Here is a 17,872-nt window from a genome sequence, read left to right on the forward strand (position 1 = left end):
CAACTCAAAAAAAAAAAAAAAAAGTGAATCCCTCTGCGCTTCTCTCTTGCAGAAGCCTGTCCTCCCTTCTGAACACTCATTAGCACACGCCCTGTTCCCTTGTGTGCCTGCCAGCAAGGATGCGTGCTCACAGGAGCAGGAATTTTGAGACTGTGTCCTCGGCACAGGTGGCATGCAGTAAATGCTCAATAAACATTAGTTGAATGAAGCATGTGTCCATGCCAAGAAGGGTCTTTAGCGAGGTGAGATAACCCCTACCTGGCTGGTTATCCCACATTTGATTCATTTAACAAACACGAGCCCACAGCTTGCCAAGCCTCATGCCAAGCCAAGGGACCATGAGAAAAAAATAAGACACGTCCTACTCTCAGGAGCTCCCTGCAACCCATCATTCTTTTTAAATTATTTATTTATTTATTATTTTATTTTTTTAGAGGCAGGGTCTCGCTCTTTCACCCAGGCCAGAGCACAGTGATACAATTATGGTTCACTGCAACCTTGAACTCCTGGGCTCAAGTGATCCTCCTGCCTCAGCCTCCCAAGTAGCTGGGACTACAGGCACATGCTACCACACCCAGCTAATGTGTGTGTGTGTGTGTGTGTGTGTGTGTGTGTGTGTGTGTGTGTGTGTGTGCGCGCGCGCACGCGCGCGCGTGCAAAAGGGGTCTTGCTGTATTGCCTAGGCTGGTTTTGAACTTCTCGCCTCAAGCTATCCTCCTGCCTCAGCCTTCCAAAGCACTGGGATTATGGGTGTGAGCTATCACAGCTGGCCTGAAACCCATCATTCTTGGCTATAGATTCTCCTCTGTGTCTAACTTGATTCTGAAAATACAATAATTACAAGCATTCGTCCATCCACCCATCCACCCATCATCCAACAGATTACCTGTGGAGTCCCTACTAGATACCTGGCCCTAATCCAGGGATCCCAGGGGGCTCAGATAGCCCTTCCCTCTGGAGATACAGTGTGGCAGGTGAGGTCGATGAGTAAAAGGTGACTATGCTGTGGGATGACGATACATCCAATTAAGAACCGGCCAGTCAAAATGTCAAAAAATGACAGTCCCCCTTGTTTTACCTCCTCTGCTTCCTCCCGCTGTCTAGATGGCACTTAGGAGGCTGGCCTGCAAAGAACTAAAAATGTCTAGGCTTTTTCCATCATGAAACCGCACCCTTCTCAGCGACAGCAAACCTGTGTGCTGTGGGAGTTGGGGTCTTAGCTGCTTCTCTCTGCTTCTCCTAGGCTTTTCTCTGGGGCCTCCTATGCTCTGTTGCTCCATTCCAGGGTCTGGACACTTTCGGGATCCCTGCATCCTCACGTGGCCCTTGCAGCAGCCTTGGAAGAGCATGGCTGGTGTCACTCCTCAAAGGCACCCTGTGGGCTAAGTTCAAAAGGCAGGTGCAGACAGCACAGGCGGGTGCCATTTGCAAACAAAGGTGGTCACCTAGTGGGTGGTTCTTAAACTTAGCAGGCCTCAGCATCACCTGGAGAGCTGGCCCCACTGTCTGATTCCGACGGTGTATTTCCAGCACATTCTCAGGTGAGACAGACTGATGCCCGTTCCGGGACACACCTTGAGAACCGCTAGTCTACGTACACATGTCAGACCTTGCATGGCGCTCACAGGCTCTGTGTCCACATCAAGAAATGCTACAGGGTTGCTGCTGGGGAGGGCAGCTGGGACGTTGGGAACCAGATCAGGACAAACTCTTCCTCCTCACATCCCATCCTTGAAACAGGCAAGACTTGCGGATGTTTCAAAAGGCACACAGGGAGCGTGTCGACTAGAGAGGAGAGTCTTCTCCCATCCTGCCCCACCAACTGCTTCACTCAGAAGCAGCCAGTTTCTCGTGCGTGTCCAAACGCTCTGTGCTTGTATAATCCGTCTGTCCCTATTAGACACTACACACGGTCTTGCACCCCCTGCTCGGTCTTCCGCATGGCATCTCTTGCCTCCTCACGCCACCGAGTGTCTGTCCCTGCAAATGCCCCACGGTCCGTTGGGCCAGTCCTTTCCTGGTGGCCACGTAAGTTGCTTCCAGGCTCAGGCTGCCGTGCATCTCCTTGTGTGAATGTCACCTCTCCCACGTGCATAACCTGTGGGATATGTCTTTGTAGGCGTGGACTCGCCAGGGAGACAGTTCTTACTATATACCATCCTGCATTGTTGAATATGTCCCCACAATGTGACTCATTCTATACATTTTACACACCGTGCTACATAGCACGGTGACTAAGATCTGGGGCTCCTGAGTTAAACTGCCTAGATTTGAATCCTGCCTTATATAACTTCCCGGTTGTGTGATTCCAGGCAAGTTACTTGCCCTCTCTGTTCCTCATTTTCCTTGTCTATGAAATGGGAATAATAAAGATGACAGTTCCATAGAGTTGTTGGGTGAATAATAAGAACTCGACAGACATGAGCTATCTTTCTATCCTGTTAATAACAAAGGCCCAGAAAGGGAAAGCAACTTGCTCAAAGTCATATTGCGGGTGGAGAGCAGGGCCAAGGCCTGCTGATGTCTGGTCTGAGCATGACCCAGCCATCCTCACCCGAGGGAAAGTGGGAATGGACTCAGAATCTGCAGCTTTTCCACTCAGCATCTCAAGTGTAAAGTTCTGGCAGTCTCACATTTCAGAAGTTCGTGCCAGCTTAACGTCTGACTTTTACAAGCAGACAGGGATAGCCTGTGAACCTCAGGCCTTCACTATCTCAGGCCTTGGCAGCCCTCCCTGGGGTCATGTATACTTGTGAAACTTGGAAAAAGTAAGATTTAGGACCACAGCTGGCCAAGACTGCTGTCTCTTTCCGCTTGGTCTTCCCATCTGTCTCCTGTCCCACACAGCGAGTGGCACTGGAATGACTCAGGAGGATTTTGCACTTGCAATGCTGTCTTATTTTTCTTAAACGAGCCCTTCTTCCCAACCCAAGGCCCGAGCTGCATCAGTTTCTATCTCAGTGAACTGGATTCACCTCTGGTAAAACGACTGATACCCAAAGAATGGCTCTTTTCCCTGAAACAATCCTTGAGCGGAATTGCTGCTGCAGGAAGCTGGGCAGGGCCAGGCGGCACCCCCAGTTCACGTGTCCCTGCCCTTTTCCACCAGGTGGTTCTTCAAGGGTATCAGCCGCAAGGATGCAGAGCGCCAGCTCCTGGCTCCCGGCAACGTGCTGGGCTCCTTCATGATCCGGGACAGCGAAACCACTAAAGGTGACACCAGTCCTCCTCACCTGTCTCTCCCTTCAGGACTGCCCCAAGCATGACTGGCCACCACCCTCGGAAGACGCCATGGGGGAGCTGAGCAACTAGCCAGGCCGCCAGGCTTTCTCCTGCCTTTCACCACCCTGATCCAGGGAAGGTTGAGGTTCTGCACCTGGCTCGGCCTGTCTCATCATCTGCAGCTGGCAGCTTAGGTCAATGGAAGTAGTTACATGGGGTTGAGACCCTGAAAACAGACAAACAGACAAGCATCCTGTTGAAGCTCCTTCTTCACTAGCTTATGCTTTTTGTTTTCTGTTAGTTTGTTTGTTTGTTTTGTTTAGTTTTTTGAGTTGGAGTCTCACTCTGTTGCCCAGACTGGAGTGCACGCTCCCGGCCACCGCAACCTCGACTTGGTGGGCTCCGGCGATCCTTCTGCCTCAGCCTTCCAAGTAGCTGGAACTATAGGTGTGCACTACCACACCTGGCTAATTTTTTATTTATTGTAGAAACGAGAGCTCGCCAAGTTGCCCAGGCTGGTCTCGAACTCGCGGACTCAGGCAATCCACTCGCCTCGGCCTCCCAAAATGCTGGGATTACAGGCCAAGCCACCGAACCTGGCTGCTTATGTTTTGTTGTTTTTTTTTTTAATACCCATCACACAGCCAGGCGTGGTGGCTCCTGCCTGTAATCCCAGCACTTTGAGAGGCCAAGACAGTAGGATTGCTTGAGCCCAGGAGTTCCAGACCAGCCTGGGCAACATAGCAAGACCTCATCTCTACAGAAAATTAAAAATTTAGCTGGGCTTGGTAGTGCGCACCTGTAGTGCCAGCTACTTGGGAGGTTGAGACAGAAGGATTGCCTGAGCCCAGGAGGTAGAAGCTGTGGTGAGCTGTGATTGTGCCACTGCACTCTAGCCTGGGGGAAAGAGGGGACTCCAACTAAAATAATAATAATAATAACAATATATCTTGTCCACAAGCCTGAATCTTCCCTTTTCCCAGAAGGCAATGGGGTAAGATAAGGCCATAGGAAGAGAGCCAAGTCAGAGCCACCCCCCCGTGTCAGGTGACCAGCTTCATGCTGGGTGGATGTGTAGGAGGCAAGAGGTGCCTAACAACATCACATCATTCAAACTTGCGTCAACTGAGTCTGACTGCCCCAAAGACAGCCGTCAGAAGGATTCTCAGGATTTCAGATTTCACACGCAGAGTCTGCCTTTACTAGTAGGTGTAGATTCACAACTTCTTGATTCAAATGCATCAGGTAAGTTGTATAAGGTGTGGGCTCATGGCTCCCTGAAGCAAACAGATTTGGGGACACCGGTCAAAGGCATCTGAGTGACTTTCTACTTGACGCCTAGCTATTGGGATTGGCAAAGCCTCGATGTGGCAAAGAGAACGCTACTCACCACTGCCGTTTCAGCTCAGTGAATGTTTAGCCTTTACTTCCTCCTACCCAATAAGCCCCTTCAACCCACCCCCGCAAAGAAACCAGACAAAAAGGCAAAGCTCCGTTGTCTGACAATTAAGTTCACCAACTCATTCTAGGAAAAGTGCTACATACCTCATTGCTGAATATCATCACAATCACCTTTGAAGTACTCCCTTTGGGAAGCTATGCACCAATACCAGCACCTAGTCCACCCGTCAAAGCAATTTGGGAACTCTTGGTCTGGAATGGCCACTAGAGCTGTCATCGTTATTTGTTGAGGTCTGACAATTAAATTCGTGAACTTGCCACATGCGCTTACACTGGCAGCACTGTACAAATAATGTATTGGGCACCCTCCCTGCTCACCTGATCCAGACCCCAATGACTTTTTTTCCTTTACCCGAAGATAAAGGAAATATTGAAGGGCAGACATTTGATGATGGCATTTAGGACATCAAGGGTAATATGGCTCTGATAGCCATTCCAGAAAGGGTTCCAAAATTGCTTTGATGGGTAGACTAGGTGCTGGCATCGGTGCAGCAAGACACCAGCACCTAGGGGAGTACTCCCGGGGGGCGTACTTCGAAGGTGACCGTAGTGATGATCTGCAATGAGGTATGGAGCACTTTTCCTAGGATAAGTTTGCAAACCTAATGGCCAGGCTTTGCATGCACAGTTCAGTGTTTCTCCTCTCCAGCTGGGGGCGTTGGGCCGGTCCTTCCTGCAGACAGGGCAGAGAAACCAAAGAAACCATTACAGGTTTCTGGTGGAGCAGGAAAGGGAGCCTGGTCTAGTGTTCATGGCCCTCTGAGGTGGGAGCGTGGCAGGAGGTGTTGGGGGGTAGCCAATTAATACAACTTGCAGCACGAGGTCCCTGAATCCCACCCTGCTGCTTCCCCTGCCCCCACCCCATCCAGCCTCACTTTGACTGGGACAGAGTGGCTAAGGCGGTGCCTGGAGCTAGCTGCCTGGGTTTGAATCCCAGCTGTGCCATTTACCAGCTGTGTGACTGCAGGCGAGCTACTCCACCTCTCTGGGCCTCCGTCTCCTCTTCTGTAAATGAAGGTGATGATATTATAAAACCTCTGCCTCGCGGAGTTATTCAGTGACTATAATTAATAATATAAGTTATATAATCATAATTCATTACAATGAATATTATTCATATTCATTCATGTTCGTTCTCACAGGGTACTTAGTACCTAGCATGGATAGTAAGTTCTTATTCATTCAAACGATTTAAACTTCCCCAAATCCCATGACATGGTAGAGAAAACTTGCCCAAGGGCAACCAGTTCGAAGATGGCAAAACTGTGGGCGTGGATGGAAAGACTTGTGTATCCCTGTCCTGTATGATAAAGTGGATTAGGTTTCTATGGCTGCTATGACAAATCACTATGAACTCCGTGGCTTATAACAACACAAGTCTGTTGTTTTCTTACACTTCTGGAGGTCAGTAGTGTGACCTTGCTGGGCTCACATCAAGGTGTCAGCAGGGCTGCTTCCTTCGGAGGCTTTAGGGGAGAACCCATTTCCTTGCCTTCTCAGCTTCTAGAGGCCATGGCCTCCTTGGCTCACGGCCCCTTCGTGACATCCCTCCGACCTTTCATTTCTATTTTCACACCTCTTACCACGAACTGCGACCTTCTTGCCTCCCTTAACAAGGACCCTTGTGGTTACACTGGGGCTGCCTGGATCACACCTCCCATCTCTGGATCTTTAATTTAGTCACACATGAAAAGTCCCCTTACCATGCAAGATGACATATTCCAAGGTTCCGGGGTTTAGGGCTTGAACATCTTGGAGGACCTTTAGTCAGCCTACCACAATGTGTTCACGTTTCAATTGTTGGACGGGATTTCTGGGTAGTCTGACTTTTTACCAAACTGGTATGGTGTCTTGGCTTTTGTTTTGTTTTGAGTTGGAGTCTCACTCTGTTGCCCAGGCTGGAGCGCAGTGGCACACTCACAGCCACCACAGCCTTGACCTGCTGGGCTCAGGTGATCCTTCCACCTCACTCTCCCAAGTAGCTGGAACTACAGGCACGTGCCACCACGCCTAGCTAAGTTTTTCATTTTTTTTTTTTGCAGAGATAAGGTCTCGCCAAGTTGCTCAAGCTGATCTTGAACTCCTAGGCTCAGACAATCCTTTTGCTTTGGCCTCCCAAAGTGCTGGGATTACAGGCATGAGCTACCATACCTGACTGTCTTGGCTTTTTATTAGAGTGGTAGATGATAGAAAGGTGATAAATATAGATTGATAGGTAGATAGATAGATGATAGGAAATAATAAAGACAATGATGGCCAACATTTGCTATGTGTTTAAGTCCCAAGTACTTTACAAGCATTACTTCTTTAATCATCAGACGGTGTGGTGTGGCAGGGTGCCATGATGACTGTTTCCATGATGAGGAAACTGGCACAGAGAGGTGATGTAGTCACTTGCCAAGGGCTCACAGGTGGATGTGATGGAGCCTGGATGAGAACCCAGAATGCCTGAATCCACGGCTCACTCTGACCCAGGTGCATCCCTGCCCGGGTGTCAGGATGACACCAGCGGTGGCCTGGCAGGGAGTCAGGAGGGGTGTCAGGGTACCGACACAGGGTGGCAGGACTCTGGGGTGCCGTTCTTAGGGGCTTCTCTTTGGCCAATGCAGGGAGCTACTCGTTGTCCGTGCGCGACTATGACCCCCGGCAAGGAGATACTGTGAAGCATTACAAGATCCGGACCCTGGACAGTGGGGGCTTCTACGTATCCCCAAGAAGCACCTTCAGCACCCTGCAAGAGCTGGTGGCCCACTACAAGAGTGAGTCGGTCCCACAGCAGGACGCAGGACCCCTGGTCCTGGAGCCCTGTGGCCTCTCAGGCTGCGAGTACCTCCCTACCGTCCTCCTGGCTGATCGTTGCTTGGGAGCCTCCTGAAGGCTTAGGGTGGTGGAGGAGGCTGGGGTGCAGAGGCTTCACCATGCTTTGCTCTCTTGGGAACGTTCCTGATGGCAGCAACCAAGTGGTACACTGGCCAGACGCAGTAGCCCAGGCAGGGAGGCCCCTGAGGGCAGCCTCTGGCCAGCTCAGAGCTGTTGCCCTCAGCTGACCAGAGACTCCATTCCAGAGGGTAGTGATGGGCTCTGCCAGAAGCTATCGGTGCCCTGCGTATCGTCCAAGCCCCAGAAGCCTTGGGAGAAAGACGCCTGGGAGATCCCCCGGGAATCCCTCAAGCTGGAGAAGAGACTTGGAGCTGGGCAGTTTGGAGAAGTCTGGATGGGTAAGGAACCAGGGTGCCAGGGGGTGGAGGGGGAGTCACTCACTTCCAGGAATACCTCAAGGCAAAGTGGGAATGCCATCCAGGCAGAAGAGGGGATTTGCATAATACCCACAAAAGCCAGTTTCTCTGATAGCAAACCAAATGGTCCTGCTGTGCAAGCATGATTTGCCTTTGGGACCAGGCCTGCAGGGCCAAGCTCTTCCTTCTCAAAAGCAGAAGTCTTGGATGAGGAGCCCACTCCCCGCATGGAGCTGGGACAGTCTAGCAGTGTAGGGTTGAGATAACCAGAGGTCCCGTGGGATGTGGAATGCAGAATGCATGTTGGAGATTTGCAGGTGTGTTCAGCGCTGACAACTGGTGGCCAGGCCATTCCTGCACCTGCTGTATGCCCAGCGCCGTGTTGGGTATTGTGGGGCACCAGGAGGTCATGCTCCACCCCAAAGTTCTTCCCCAGTAACCTTCCAGGTATAGTGCCTCCTTGCAGGGTAGTGGCGTAGATGCAGTGCCCAGCCCCGTGCCCAGGCACTCCGCTGTGCTCATACCCTGCGGCATTCCCCAGGGGAGTGAGGACAGCTTACAGGGATGCCACAACTCAGCTTGATAAAGCAAGCTGAAAATCCATGTATTTTAGCTGCATTTATTGAGGTCCTACTGTGTGCCAGGCACTGAATAAAAGAATGTGACAGAAAGAAAACATGGAGAGGAAGGCAAGATAGACCTGGGTGGTGAGGTTGGAAAACCAAAAATACAATGGGAGGCCTTCGGCGCTTGCTACAGGAAAACCACAGATCTGGATCAGAGTTTCCTGCAAGCCAAGACTAAATGGAAACTCAAGCATTTATGAGATTGACAAGATCCAGGAGTGAAGCAGAGTGGGGCGGGGGAGGAAACTGCATGTGCTGTTTCCCTGTGGGGTTGTGTTGAGTGCTTGAGGGATACACAAGGCGGTAGGTGCCTCAAAGGGAGAGTTTCGTGGCTGATGGGGCTCTAGAGGCAGACAAGGCCAGACCACCCAGGGCCAGCAGATCACAGCAAGTCTGGCACTTAGTTCAAGAGCAGTGTTAAGGTCAAAGTGGGGTTCATGCCTATGTGACAGTCTGAGTGGTGTTTGAAGTCATTTATTTTGAGTTGCTGTCTCACTGACACCCAGGCTGGAGTGCAGGGGCATGCTCACAGCCACCACAGCCTCGACCTGCTGGGTCTTCCAAGTAGCTGAAACTACAGACATGTGCCACCACACTCGGCTAATTTTTTTTGATTTATTGAGATGAAGTCTTGCCAAGTTGCTCAGGCTGGTCTCGAACCCCTGGGCTCAGGCAGTCCTCTTGCCTCTGCCTCCCAAAGTGCTGGGATTACAGATGTGAACCACTACGCCCAGACTTGAAGTCATTTTTTAATCCCTGCCACAGCAAAGGCAGTGCTCATCATTCCCACTTTGCAGATGAGGAGACCATGGCTCCGAACGGTTCTGCGACTTGCCTGAGTGCACACAGCTAGGAGGTGGGGAAGCAGCCCTCCACCCCCATCTGCCTGAGGCCTCCCCTTCCCTCTGAGCCTCAGATGGCAGGAAGGCTTTCTGGCACAGGAGGTCTGCTGCTGAGCCTTCAGGGTGGTGGAGGGAGCCCAGTGGGTTCTGACACTGTCCTCGCTCCCTGTCCCCTCCAGCCACCTACAACAAGCACACGAAGGTGGCGGTAAAGACAATGAAGCCGGGGAGCATGTCAGTGGAGGCCTTCCTGGCAGAGGCCAACCTAATGAAAACCCTGCAGCATGACAAGCTGGTGAAGCTGCATGCGGTGGTCACGGAGGAGCCCATCTACATCATCACGGAGTTCATGGCCAAAGGTGCAGTGGGCGGGTCTGGGGCCATGCGTTCACTGCGGGCTCAGGGATGACGTGAATGAAGGTCTCGCCCTCGAGGTGCCCCGGCCTGGCCAGGAGCTCGTCCCACCAGGATGCACTGAGCGCTTAAAAGTCACAACCCGACCCTCCTGGTCCATGAGGAGCCCCCAGGAGACCTGAGTGGGGCCAGAACACCTGGGCGTTGGGAGAAGAGGCTTGTGGTCCTTTGTGAGCCTAGAGGCAGGAGCGCTGTCCCCTTGTCTGCCACCCAACCGCTCACCCCATGCTTTGGGAGAGGCAGCCGCCAGGCACCAGTTTGGCCCTCCCGCCCCAAGCCAGGATTCCTCAGGGACTTTCTCAGACCAGCACCTCATAGCCACTTGCAACCAATGCCTATATTTGGACAGACAGAAACATCTCACACAATCTCAATTCCTGTGATTTGAAATCTCAGATCTTTTTCCATATTCTAAACACACAGTGAGGCCAGCCTTTGGGAGCTGTGATCTCGGCCAGCCAGGCCCCGAAGGCTGTCTCAGCCGAAAACAGCCCCTCTGGTAACCAAAGAAGCACTGCCCAAACAGGTTCCTTTCTCCAGCACCAGGGAGGGTAGACAGATACTTTCTTTCTTTTTTTTTTTTTTTTTTGAGTTGGAGTCTCACTCTGTCACCCAGGCTAGAGTGTAGGGGCACGCTCCTGGCCACTGCAGCCTCAACCTGCTGGGCTCCGGCGATCCTCCACCTCAGCCTTCCAAGTAGCCGGAACTACAGGCACGCGCTACTACACCCAGCTAGATTTTGATTTATTGTAGAGACGAGGTCTCACCAAGTTGCCTGGGCGGGTCTTGAACCCTCAGGCTCAGGCAATCCACTTGCCTCAGCCTCCCAAAGTGCTGGGATGACAGGTTGAGCCACCGAGCCTGGCCAACAAGTACTTTCATTTAACTCCACTGTTGAGAACGCTTCTCCTGCACTCAGGTAGCGAGGGTAGTAAGCGTCTCCCCTCCCTGTGCAGGAAGCCTGCTGGACTTCTTGAAGAGTGAGGAAGGCAGCAAGCAGACCCTGCCAAAGCTCATTGACTTCTCAGCTCAGGTGAGAGCCGGGGGAAGAGTGGGGAGGGGCAGGAATCCATGTGGGGTTTTTTGTTTATTTGGTTGTGTTTTTTTGAGTTGGCATCTCACTCTGTCACCCAGGCTGGAGTGCAGTGGCACGCTCACAGCCACTACAGCCTCAACCTACTGGGCCCTGGCGATTCTTCCGCCTCAACCCTCCAAGTAGCTGGAAGTACAGGCATGTGCTGCCACCCCTGGCTAATTTTTTGATTTATTGTAGAGACAAGGTCTCACCATGTTGCTCAGGCTGGTCTTGAACCCATGGCTCAGGCACTCCTCTTGCCTTGGCCTCCCAAAGTGCTGGGATTATAGGCTTGAGTCACTGTGCCCAGCTGGAATCCATGTTTTTATTCACCAAATGTTTACTGACCACATACAGTAATAATTGCAGTAATCATGGGTACCCTGTGTTGAGGGCTTGACGTAAAAGTGCTTTTTTGTGAACGAGTACAGTGACTCACACTGGTAATCCCAGCACTTTGGGAGGCTGAGGAGAGAGGATTGCTTGAACCTGGGGGTTTGAGACCAGCCTGGGCAACATAGCAAGACCTCATCTCTACAAAAAATTAGCCAGGTATGTCCCAGTTACTCAGGGGGCCTGAGGCAGGAGGATCACCTGAGCCCAGTTCATGCCACAGCACTCTATCCTGGGCGACAGAATGAGACCTGACTCAAAAAAAAAAAAAAGTACTCTTTGTATGCGCTTGACATATACCAACTCACTTAACCCGCATATCAACCTTATGGAGTGGAATTTTTGTCATCCATTCTTTTGTGCAGCAAACCACCCCAAAGCCTGGTGGCTTGCAACAGCAGCAACTGTTATTCTCGTGATTCTGTGGGTTGCTGGGGCTGGCTGGGTGGTTCTTCTGCCCCATGTGGGGAGCTGAGCTGCTGCCGGGGCATCCTGCTGGGAACTTGCCAGTCTAGCATGTCCCAGTCCAAGCCCCTCACTCGCCACTGAACTAGAGCTCCTGCACAGTATGACAGCCCAGAGCAGTCTGGCCACAGGTGGGTAGCTGTCATCCCTTTACAGAATAGGAGGGTGAGGCATAGAGAAGATGTTAAGCACAGATGAGGAAACAGACCCAGTGTGGCTAAGTAGCTTGCCTGAGCTACTGTGCTAATTTGGGGGGATAGGGCAGTGAACACGATGGAAACGCTTCCAGTGCAGAGGGGAAGACAGGTAGTGGAGAGCGGATTCTCCTAGTGAGCTGTGGCCCAAGTGATCCTGACTCAGTCGAAGAGCACAATACCTAGCCAAGCAGATCATGTGTGCCAGTCACGGAGCACTCGGAAAAACCTCATTTTTTTCCCTCACGGTCCCTACATCCCTGTGGCTTCTCTCACCCCGGCCTGAGTGATTTTTACTTCAATTCTCTCCCGTCCGTGGGAAACAGGCTGTGAGGACATGTGTGCTGGGGAGAGCACAGCTGGAGCGTTTAACCTGGTCCAGAGGCAATCAGAGACAGCTTCCCAGAGGAAGTGGCCTCTAGGCTGAGCCTGAAGGATGAGTAGAAGTTCAGCAGATGAAGAGAAAAGGGAAGGATGCTCTAGAAGAAAGAGCAGCCTGTGCAAAAGACCAGAGGAAAAAGGGAGGCCCTCGGCCTGGTCAGCTGGAGCCCAGAGCAACACTGATGGGGGTGGGGTTTGGAGCTTGGTAGCAGTGAAGGGAGACCTGGCCTGGGCCTCTGGTTGCACCTGCTAGAGATGCCAAGGGCAGGGCTCATTTGAATATGCAAATCCAAGGGCCCTAGAGGCCACCACAGTTATAACAGAAGGCTCTACTTTCAGAGCCTGAAATGCCAGAAGCATGTGGAAATCCAGGCCTGCATTTTCACTCCTATGGGCCCTGTCCTCTGGGAAACTCCACAGGGCTCCACCAGCCTGTTGCTGAATTATAATCATCAACTGGTAGAGACCTTGTCGGGCAGGAGTCATGAATGGTGCAAGAGCCACCTCCCCATTTCGCAGATGGGAAAACAGCCCGGGGAGGGAAAGAGGTCTGGGCTTCTGCCCGAACAGAAGCAGAGTTAGGCTCAGGGCCCAGGGACATCTGGGGACCTGGTCTTCACCCCCAAACTTGGAGCTCAGAGACACCTGGGGACCTGGTCTTCACCCTCAGACTTGGAGAGGCAGCTTAGTGCGGCTGGAGGGAGCCCTAGCCCTGTCACCCACTGGCTGTTGACCTCCGACCCACCTTGGATCTCAGCCTCTACACTGTCAAGTGAGGGAACTGGACCACGTGTGTAGTTTTCAAGTTCAACAACTTGTTTCAGTCACAATTCACAATGAAATTTTATACAGTAGCTAAATATATAAACACAAGTCGAAACAGAGCTACTCTGACAGATTGAGGTGCTTCCTATATGGCCTCTCTTCCCTTTGAAGAGTCCCAGACTGGAGTGTCCCTGCCAGTTCTCTCAGCTCTGATTCCGGTTCCCTGATACTTTCAGAAGCAAGCCCAGGTCCCAGTGCAGTTTGTTGGGTGGCCATGAGCTCTTACCTCATCATCCCACAATGCTGACACCTGGGCCCGTAAACCTGCCCACTGTCCATCCAGCTGACAAACCCGTGGGAAGAGCAGCACTCTGCCAGCTCATGGGCTTAGGAGTCCGATTTTTGTTTTGATCCGGCTCTGCTCGTGCAGCTTTAAGCAAGTTGCTTGACCTTTCTGAGCACCACTTTCCCCGATTGGGAGCACTGGTGGCCACTATTCACACTAGTGACTGTTTACTGAGTGTGGGACCCTATTTAAGCCCTAAGGTAGGCTTAGAGAGTGAATCCTCACGTGACCCCTAAGGGGCAGGTCTGCTGTCCCAACTTCACAGAGAAGGGAAGAAACTGAGGCATGGAAGGGGGTACCCGGGCTTCAGTTTTCTCCTCTGTGGAAACAGGGCTGACAGCAAAAGTTCTTCCCCCAGAGTACACTGTAAATGTTGCATGTTGAGGGATCTTATAGTAAATAAGCTGTAATGTCTGCTATTAGTTTAGTTGCTTTTGCTGTTTGTCTGAGGACTCTTTGTAAATTTCCACACTCCCCAGGCCCAGACCCTGTCTCACTCTGCCCCCCCCCAGCTCCCCACCCATCTCCCCACCCTACCCCAACCCCTCTGCTCCAAACAAAATCAGACCATGTTCAATCTGAGTTTCCATTCTGACTGCCTCTGGTGCCCCCTGCTGTCCACTCTCTGCAAGTGCACCACCCACTTGCCTCAGTCTCGCACTGGCTGGGGGTGCCTTGGTTTGTTCTGACTGGTCAGACATCCCATCCCCCTGTTCCTCAACCCCCTTCCATCCCCCAGATAATCTCATCAGATTGCACCCAGCTGCAGTCCTCCAGGGCACTTTAGAGCTGGGTTATTTAGAGGCAGCATGGGGCATAGTTTGGGAATCCTCAGACTGGTTTGAGTCTGACCTTCAGAATTTTCTGGAACAAGCATCTCCCTGTCTGTAAAACATAGATCATGATTATTCCTGCCTCAAAGAGCTCAAAGGCAGTTTGTAAATGATAAGTGCAGATTTCTGGGTATCCAAGGGTTAATCTTAACCCTCTTCTGTCCAAACCCTTGTAAGTAACAGTGTATCCAAGGCATAATCCCACCTCTTTCTTTTTCTTTTTCTTTTTTTAAAGAGTGGGGTACAATTCAGGATTAGGTATACCAATGGTCATGATGCAGGTGAAGTTTGGTCCTCCCTTTGGTCCCCACTTTACCTGGTTTGAGACTGGTTTGAGATCAGTTGCTTTACTGATGTTATGTGCCCCCCCACTTCCCTCCCCTGGCAGCCTCTTGCTACTGCCAGTCCCTTTCTGATAATGTTATGATAAATGTTCAGGGCCTGTCAGAGATTTCTAGGGTACCAGAGTGAGTAAGAACCCTCCACATAGTGTGTTGTCCACCCTCAGCCACGAGGGTCTTTTAATGCACATCAGGACTGTCACCTCCAGCTCCAAGCCTTCTTGTATCTTCCCGTCATGCTCAGAACAAATCCAGCCTCCTCTCCTGGCCCTGACGGCTGCTTGTGGTTGGCACCTCTCAGCTTCAGCTTCCCCTGCTCTTTCTGTGGCATCTTCTGCCCCTGAACCCTGGCCACTGTGCTGTTCTGTGAACTCCCAAGCTTGTGCCCACCCCAGGCCTTTACACCTGATGGTCTCTCTGCCTAGAATGTTCTTATTTGACACATTTATTTTTATTATCATTGAGATATTTGCTAAAATACCATCTCCACAAAACAGGCTTTCCTGCCCCCCCCCCCCCCCCCCCCCCACCATCCAGAAAAGTCCTCTCTATGTCATGGCTTTTCCCTCCACTTTATCTTGTCTACGTGGTACTTCTCATCACCTGTAGGGCTTTGCCTGGGTCCCAACCCATTCAAGTACCTGTCTAGCACCCACAGACACTCAGTCAATTTTTGTTGAATGAATAAATGGATTTTCCCTACCCAGGCTTGAGGATGAAGAAGATATAAGAGCTATAGCAGAACATGATATGAGCTTGGGGTGTCCCCGGAGAGGGGGTTAGGATGAAAGCTTGTCATAGTATCTTGGTGTGTGTGTGTGTGTGTGTGTGTGTGTGTGTGTGTGTGTGTGTGTGCGTGCGCGCACATTCACACATGCACATGCAGGTCCTAGAGAGATAGAACTATTCCTTTTTCCTAGAGAACATTGCAAAGTGCTCTCTGGAAGCCCCCAAACTGACCTAGGCCTTATGAATTCCCACCAGCCCGAATGGGTAGACAGACTGAGTTTCAGGCCCTCCCAACAAAAAACGGGAGCTGTCGCAGTGTTTTCCAGTTTCCTCCTGTTTAGATACCCTTTGCTGCTGTTGGGTGGGACCACCTTGGGCTGAGCCAAGTCTGAAGATGAGGGTATCACTGTTTTGGGTGCAGATTGCAGAAGGCATGGCCTTCATTGAGCAGAGAAACTACATTCACCGAGATCTCCGAGCTGCCAACATCTTGGTCTCTGCATCCCTGGTGTGTAAGATTGCTGACTTCGGCCTGGCACGTGTCATCGAAGACAACGAGTACACGGCCCGGGAAGGTAGGGAATGTGACCATGTTGCCCAATAGTGGGTTGTGAGTGCTGAGGGTTGATCATGGTGGGAGTGATTGGTAAAATGTAAAAGTTAGCCGGGCTTGGTGGCTCAGCCTGTAATCCCACGCCTTGAGAGGCTGAGGTGAGTGGATTGCCTGAGGCCACGGGTTCGAAACCCGCCTGGGCAACTTGGCGAGACCTCATCTCTACAATAAATCAAAAAAATTAGCTGGGCGTGGTAGCATGTGCCTGTAGTTCCAGCTACTTGGAAGGCTGAGGCGGAAGGATCACCGGAGCCCAGCAGGTCGAGGAACCCGCTGCCGGCCACTGCACTCCGGTCTGGGTGACAGAGTGAGACTCCAACTCAAAAAAAAAAAAAAAAAAAGTAAAAGTCTGTCCCAGTATTTACTGTGCTTTACTGAGCTTGGCGGAGTCCATCTGAATAGTTTCCTGACCTCAGAGTCTCACCCAGTTCCTTTGAGAAGGAGATTTGGGACCAGATTGAGAAGAAGTACTGTTCAATTTTAGACTAAGCTAGGCAATATATATGTTGAAATTACAGGTAAGAGCAACTCCATACATGACAGACAAAAACTGGGAAGAATCCAGATGCCCATAAATAGGAGGATAGATATATAAGTTGTGGTATACTCACACAATATAACACCGTGCAGCAATGAGAAAGCACAAACCAATGCCACGTGCAACAGGATGGGTGACTCTCACAGATACAATATCACAATGGAAGACATCAGATGAAAAAGGCTAAGTGCTGAATGGTTCCATGTTTATGAAATTCAGAAAGAGACAAAGCTTGTACACACATGTCCACAGCAGCACTATTTCTGGGGTTTTTGGTTTTTTGATCTTTTTGAGTCAGAGTCTTACTCTGTCATCCAGGCTGGAGTACAGTGGCACACTCATGGCCACCCCAGCGTCGACCTGCTGGGCTCTGGCGATCCTTCCACCTCAGCTTTCCAAGTAGCCAGAACTGCAGGCACACGCTACTACACCCAGCTAATTAATTTTTGATTGATTGTAGAGATGAGATCTTGCCAAGTTGCCCGGGTGGGTCTCAAACCTGTGGGCTCAGGCAATCCACTCACCTCACTCTCCCAAATTGCTGGGATTACAGACTGAGCCACCGAGCCTGGCCAACAGCACTATTCTAACAGCCAAAAAATGGAAACAGTGCTAGTTAATGACCATCAACTGGGGAACAGATAAACTGTGATATAGCCAGACAGTGAAATACTATCTGGCCATAAAATGAAATGAAGTACTGGAACATGCTACAACACAGATGACCCTCAAAAGCATTGTGTTCAGTAAAAGCCAGACACAAAGACTGCATGGTCTCCTTTGTTATCTACAGAACAGGCAAATGAAGGGGATAGAAAGCGGATTGGTGGAGTCCAGGGCTGCAAAGGTGCCTGACTGCTATGGGTTTGGGGGAGGATGTGATTAAAATATTCTAAAGTTCATGACTTTGTGAAATATTCTAAAATTCAATGGCTTTCTAAAAGCCATTGAATTGTACCCGTTAAATAGGTGGATTATATTTCAGTAAATCTGTTTTTATTTATTGTTTGTTTGTTTGTTTTTTGAGTTGGAGTCTCACTCTGTCGCCCAGACTGGAGTGCAGTGGACGCTCCCGGCCATCGCAGCCTCGACCTGCTGGGCTCCGGCGATCCCTCCACCTCAGCCTTCCAAGTAGCCGGAATTACAGGCATGCACTACCACGCCCGGCTGATTTTTTGATTTACTGTAGAGATGAAGTCTTGCTGCCCAGGCGGGTCTCGAACCCGCGGGCTCAGGCAATCCACTCACCTCAGCCTCCCAAAGGCGGGGGATTACAGGCTGAGCCACAGAGCCCGGCTAGTAAATCTGTTTTTAAAAAACAGGCAAGCCTGGCTCGGTGGCTCAGCCTGTAATCCCGCGCCTTTGGGAGGCTGAGGTGAGTGGATTGCGTGAGCCCGC

General features: G+C 51.1%; 1 protein-coding gene across 3 annotated transcripts in view; it reads left to right on the forward strand.

Moving 5' to 3' along the window:
- Positions 1-17,872, forward strand: part of HCK (HCK proto-oncogene, Src family tyrosine kinase) — a 29,652-nt gene that overhangs the window by 4,872 nt on the left and 6,908 nt on the right. For all 3 annotated transcript variants that reach the window (XM_008053126.1, XM_008053127.1, XM_008053125.1), the window contains exons 5-10: positions 3,110-3,213; positions 7,293-7,442; positions 7,749-7,901; positions 9,567-9,746; positions 10,758-10,834; positions 15,745-15,898. In XM_008053126.1, coding sequence (XP_008051317.1) covers positions 3,110-3,213; positions 7,293-7,442; positions 7,749-7,901; positions 9,567-9,746; positions 10,758-10,834; positions 15,745-15,898 — 818 coding nt within the window. The remainder of the gene's footprint in view (positions 1-3,109; positions 3,214-7,292; positions 7,443-7,748; positions 7,902-9,566; positions 9,747-10,757; positions 10,835-15,744; positions 15,899-17,872) is intronic.

The sequence above is a fragment of the Carlito syrichta genome, unplaced genomic scaffold (genome assembly GCF_000164805.1).
Source record: "Carlito syrichta isolate Samal-C Ts95f unplaced genomic scaffold, Tarsius_syrichta-2.0.1 Scaffold287895, whole genome shotgun sequence".
NCBI lineage: Eukaryota > Metazoa > Chordata > Mammalia > Primates > Tarsiidae > Carlito > Carlito syrichta.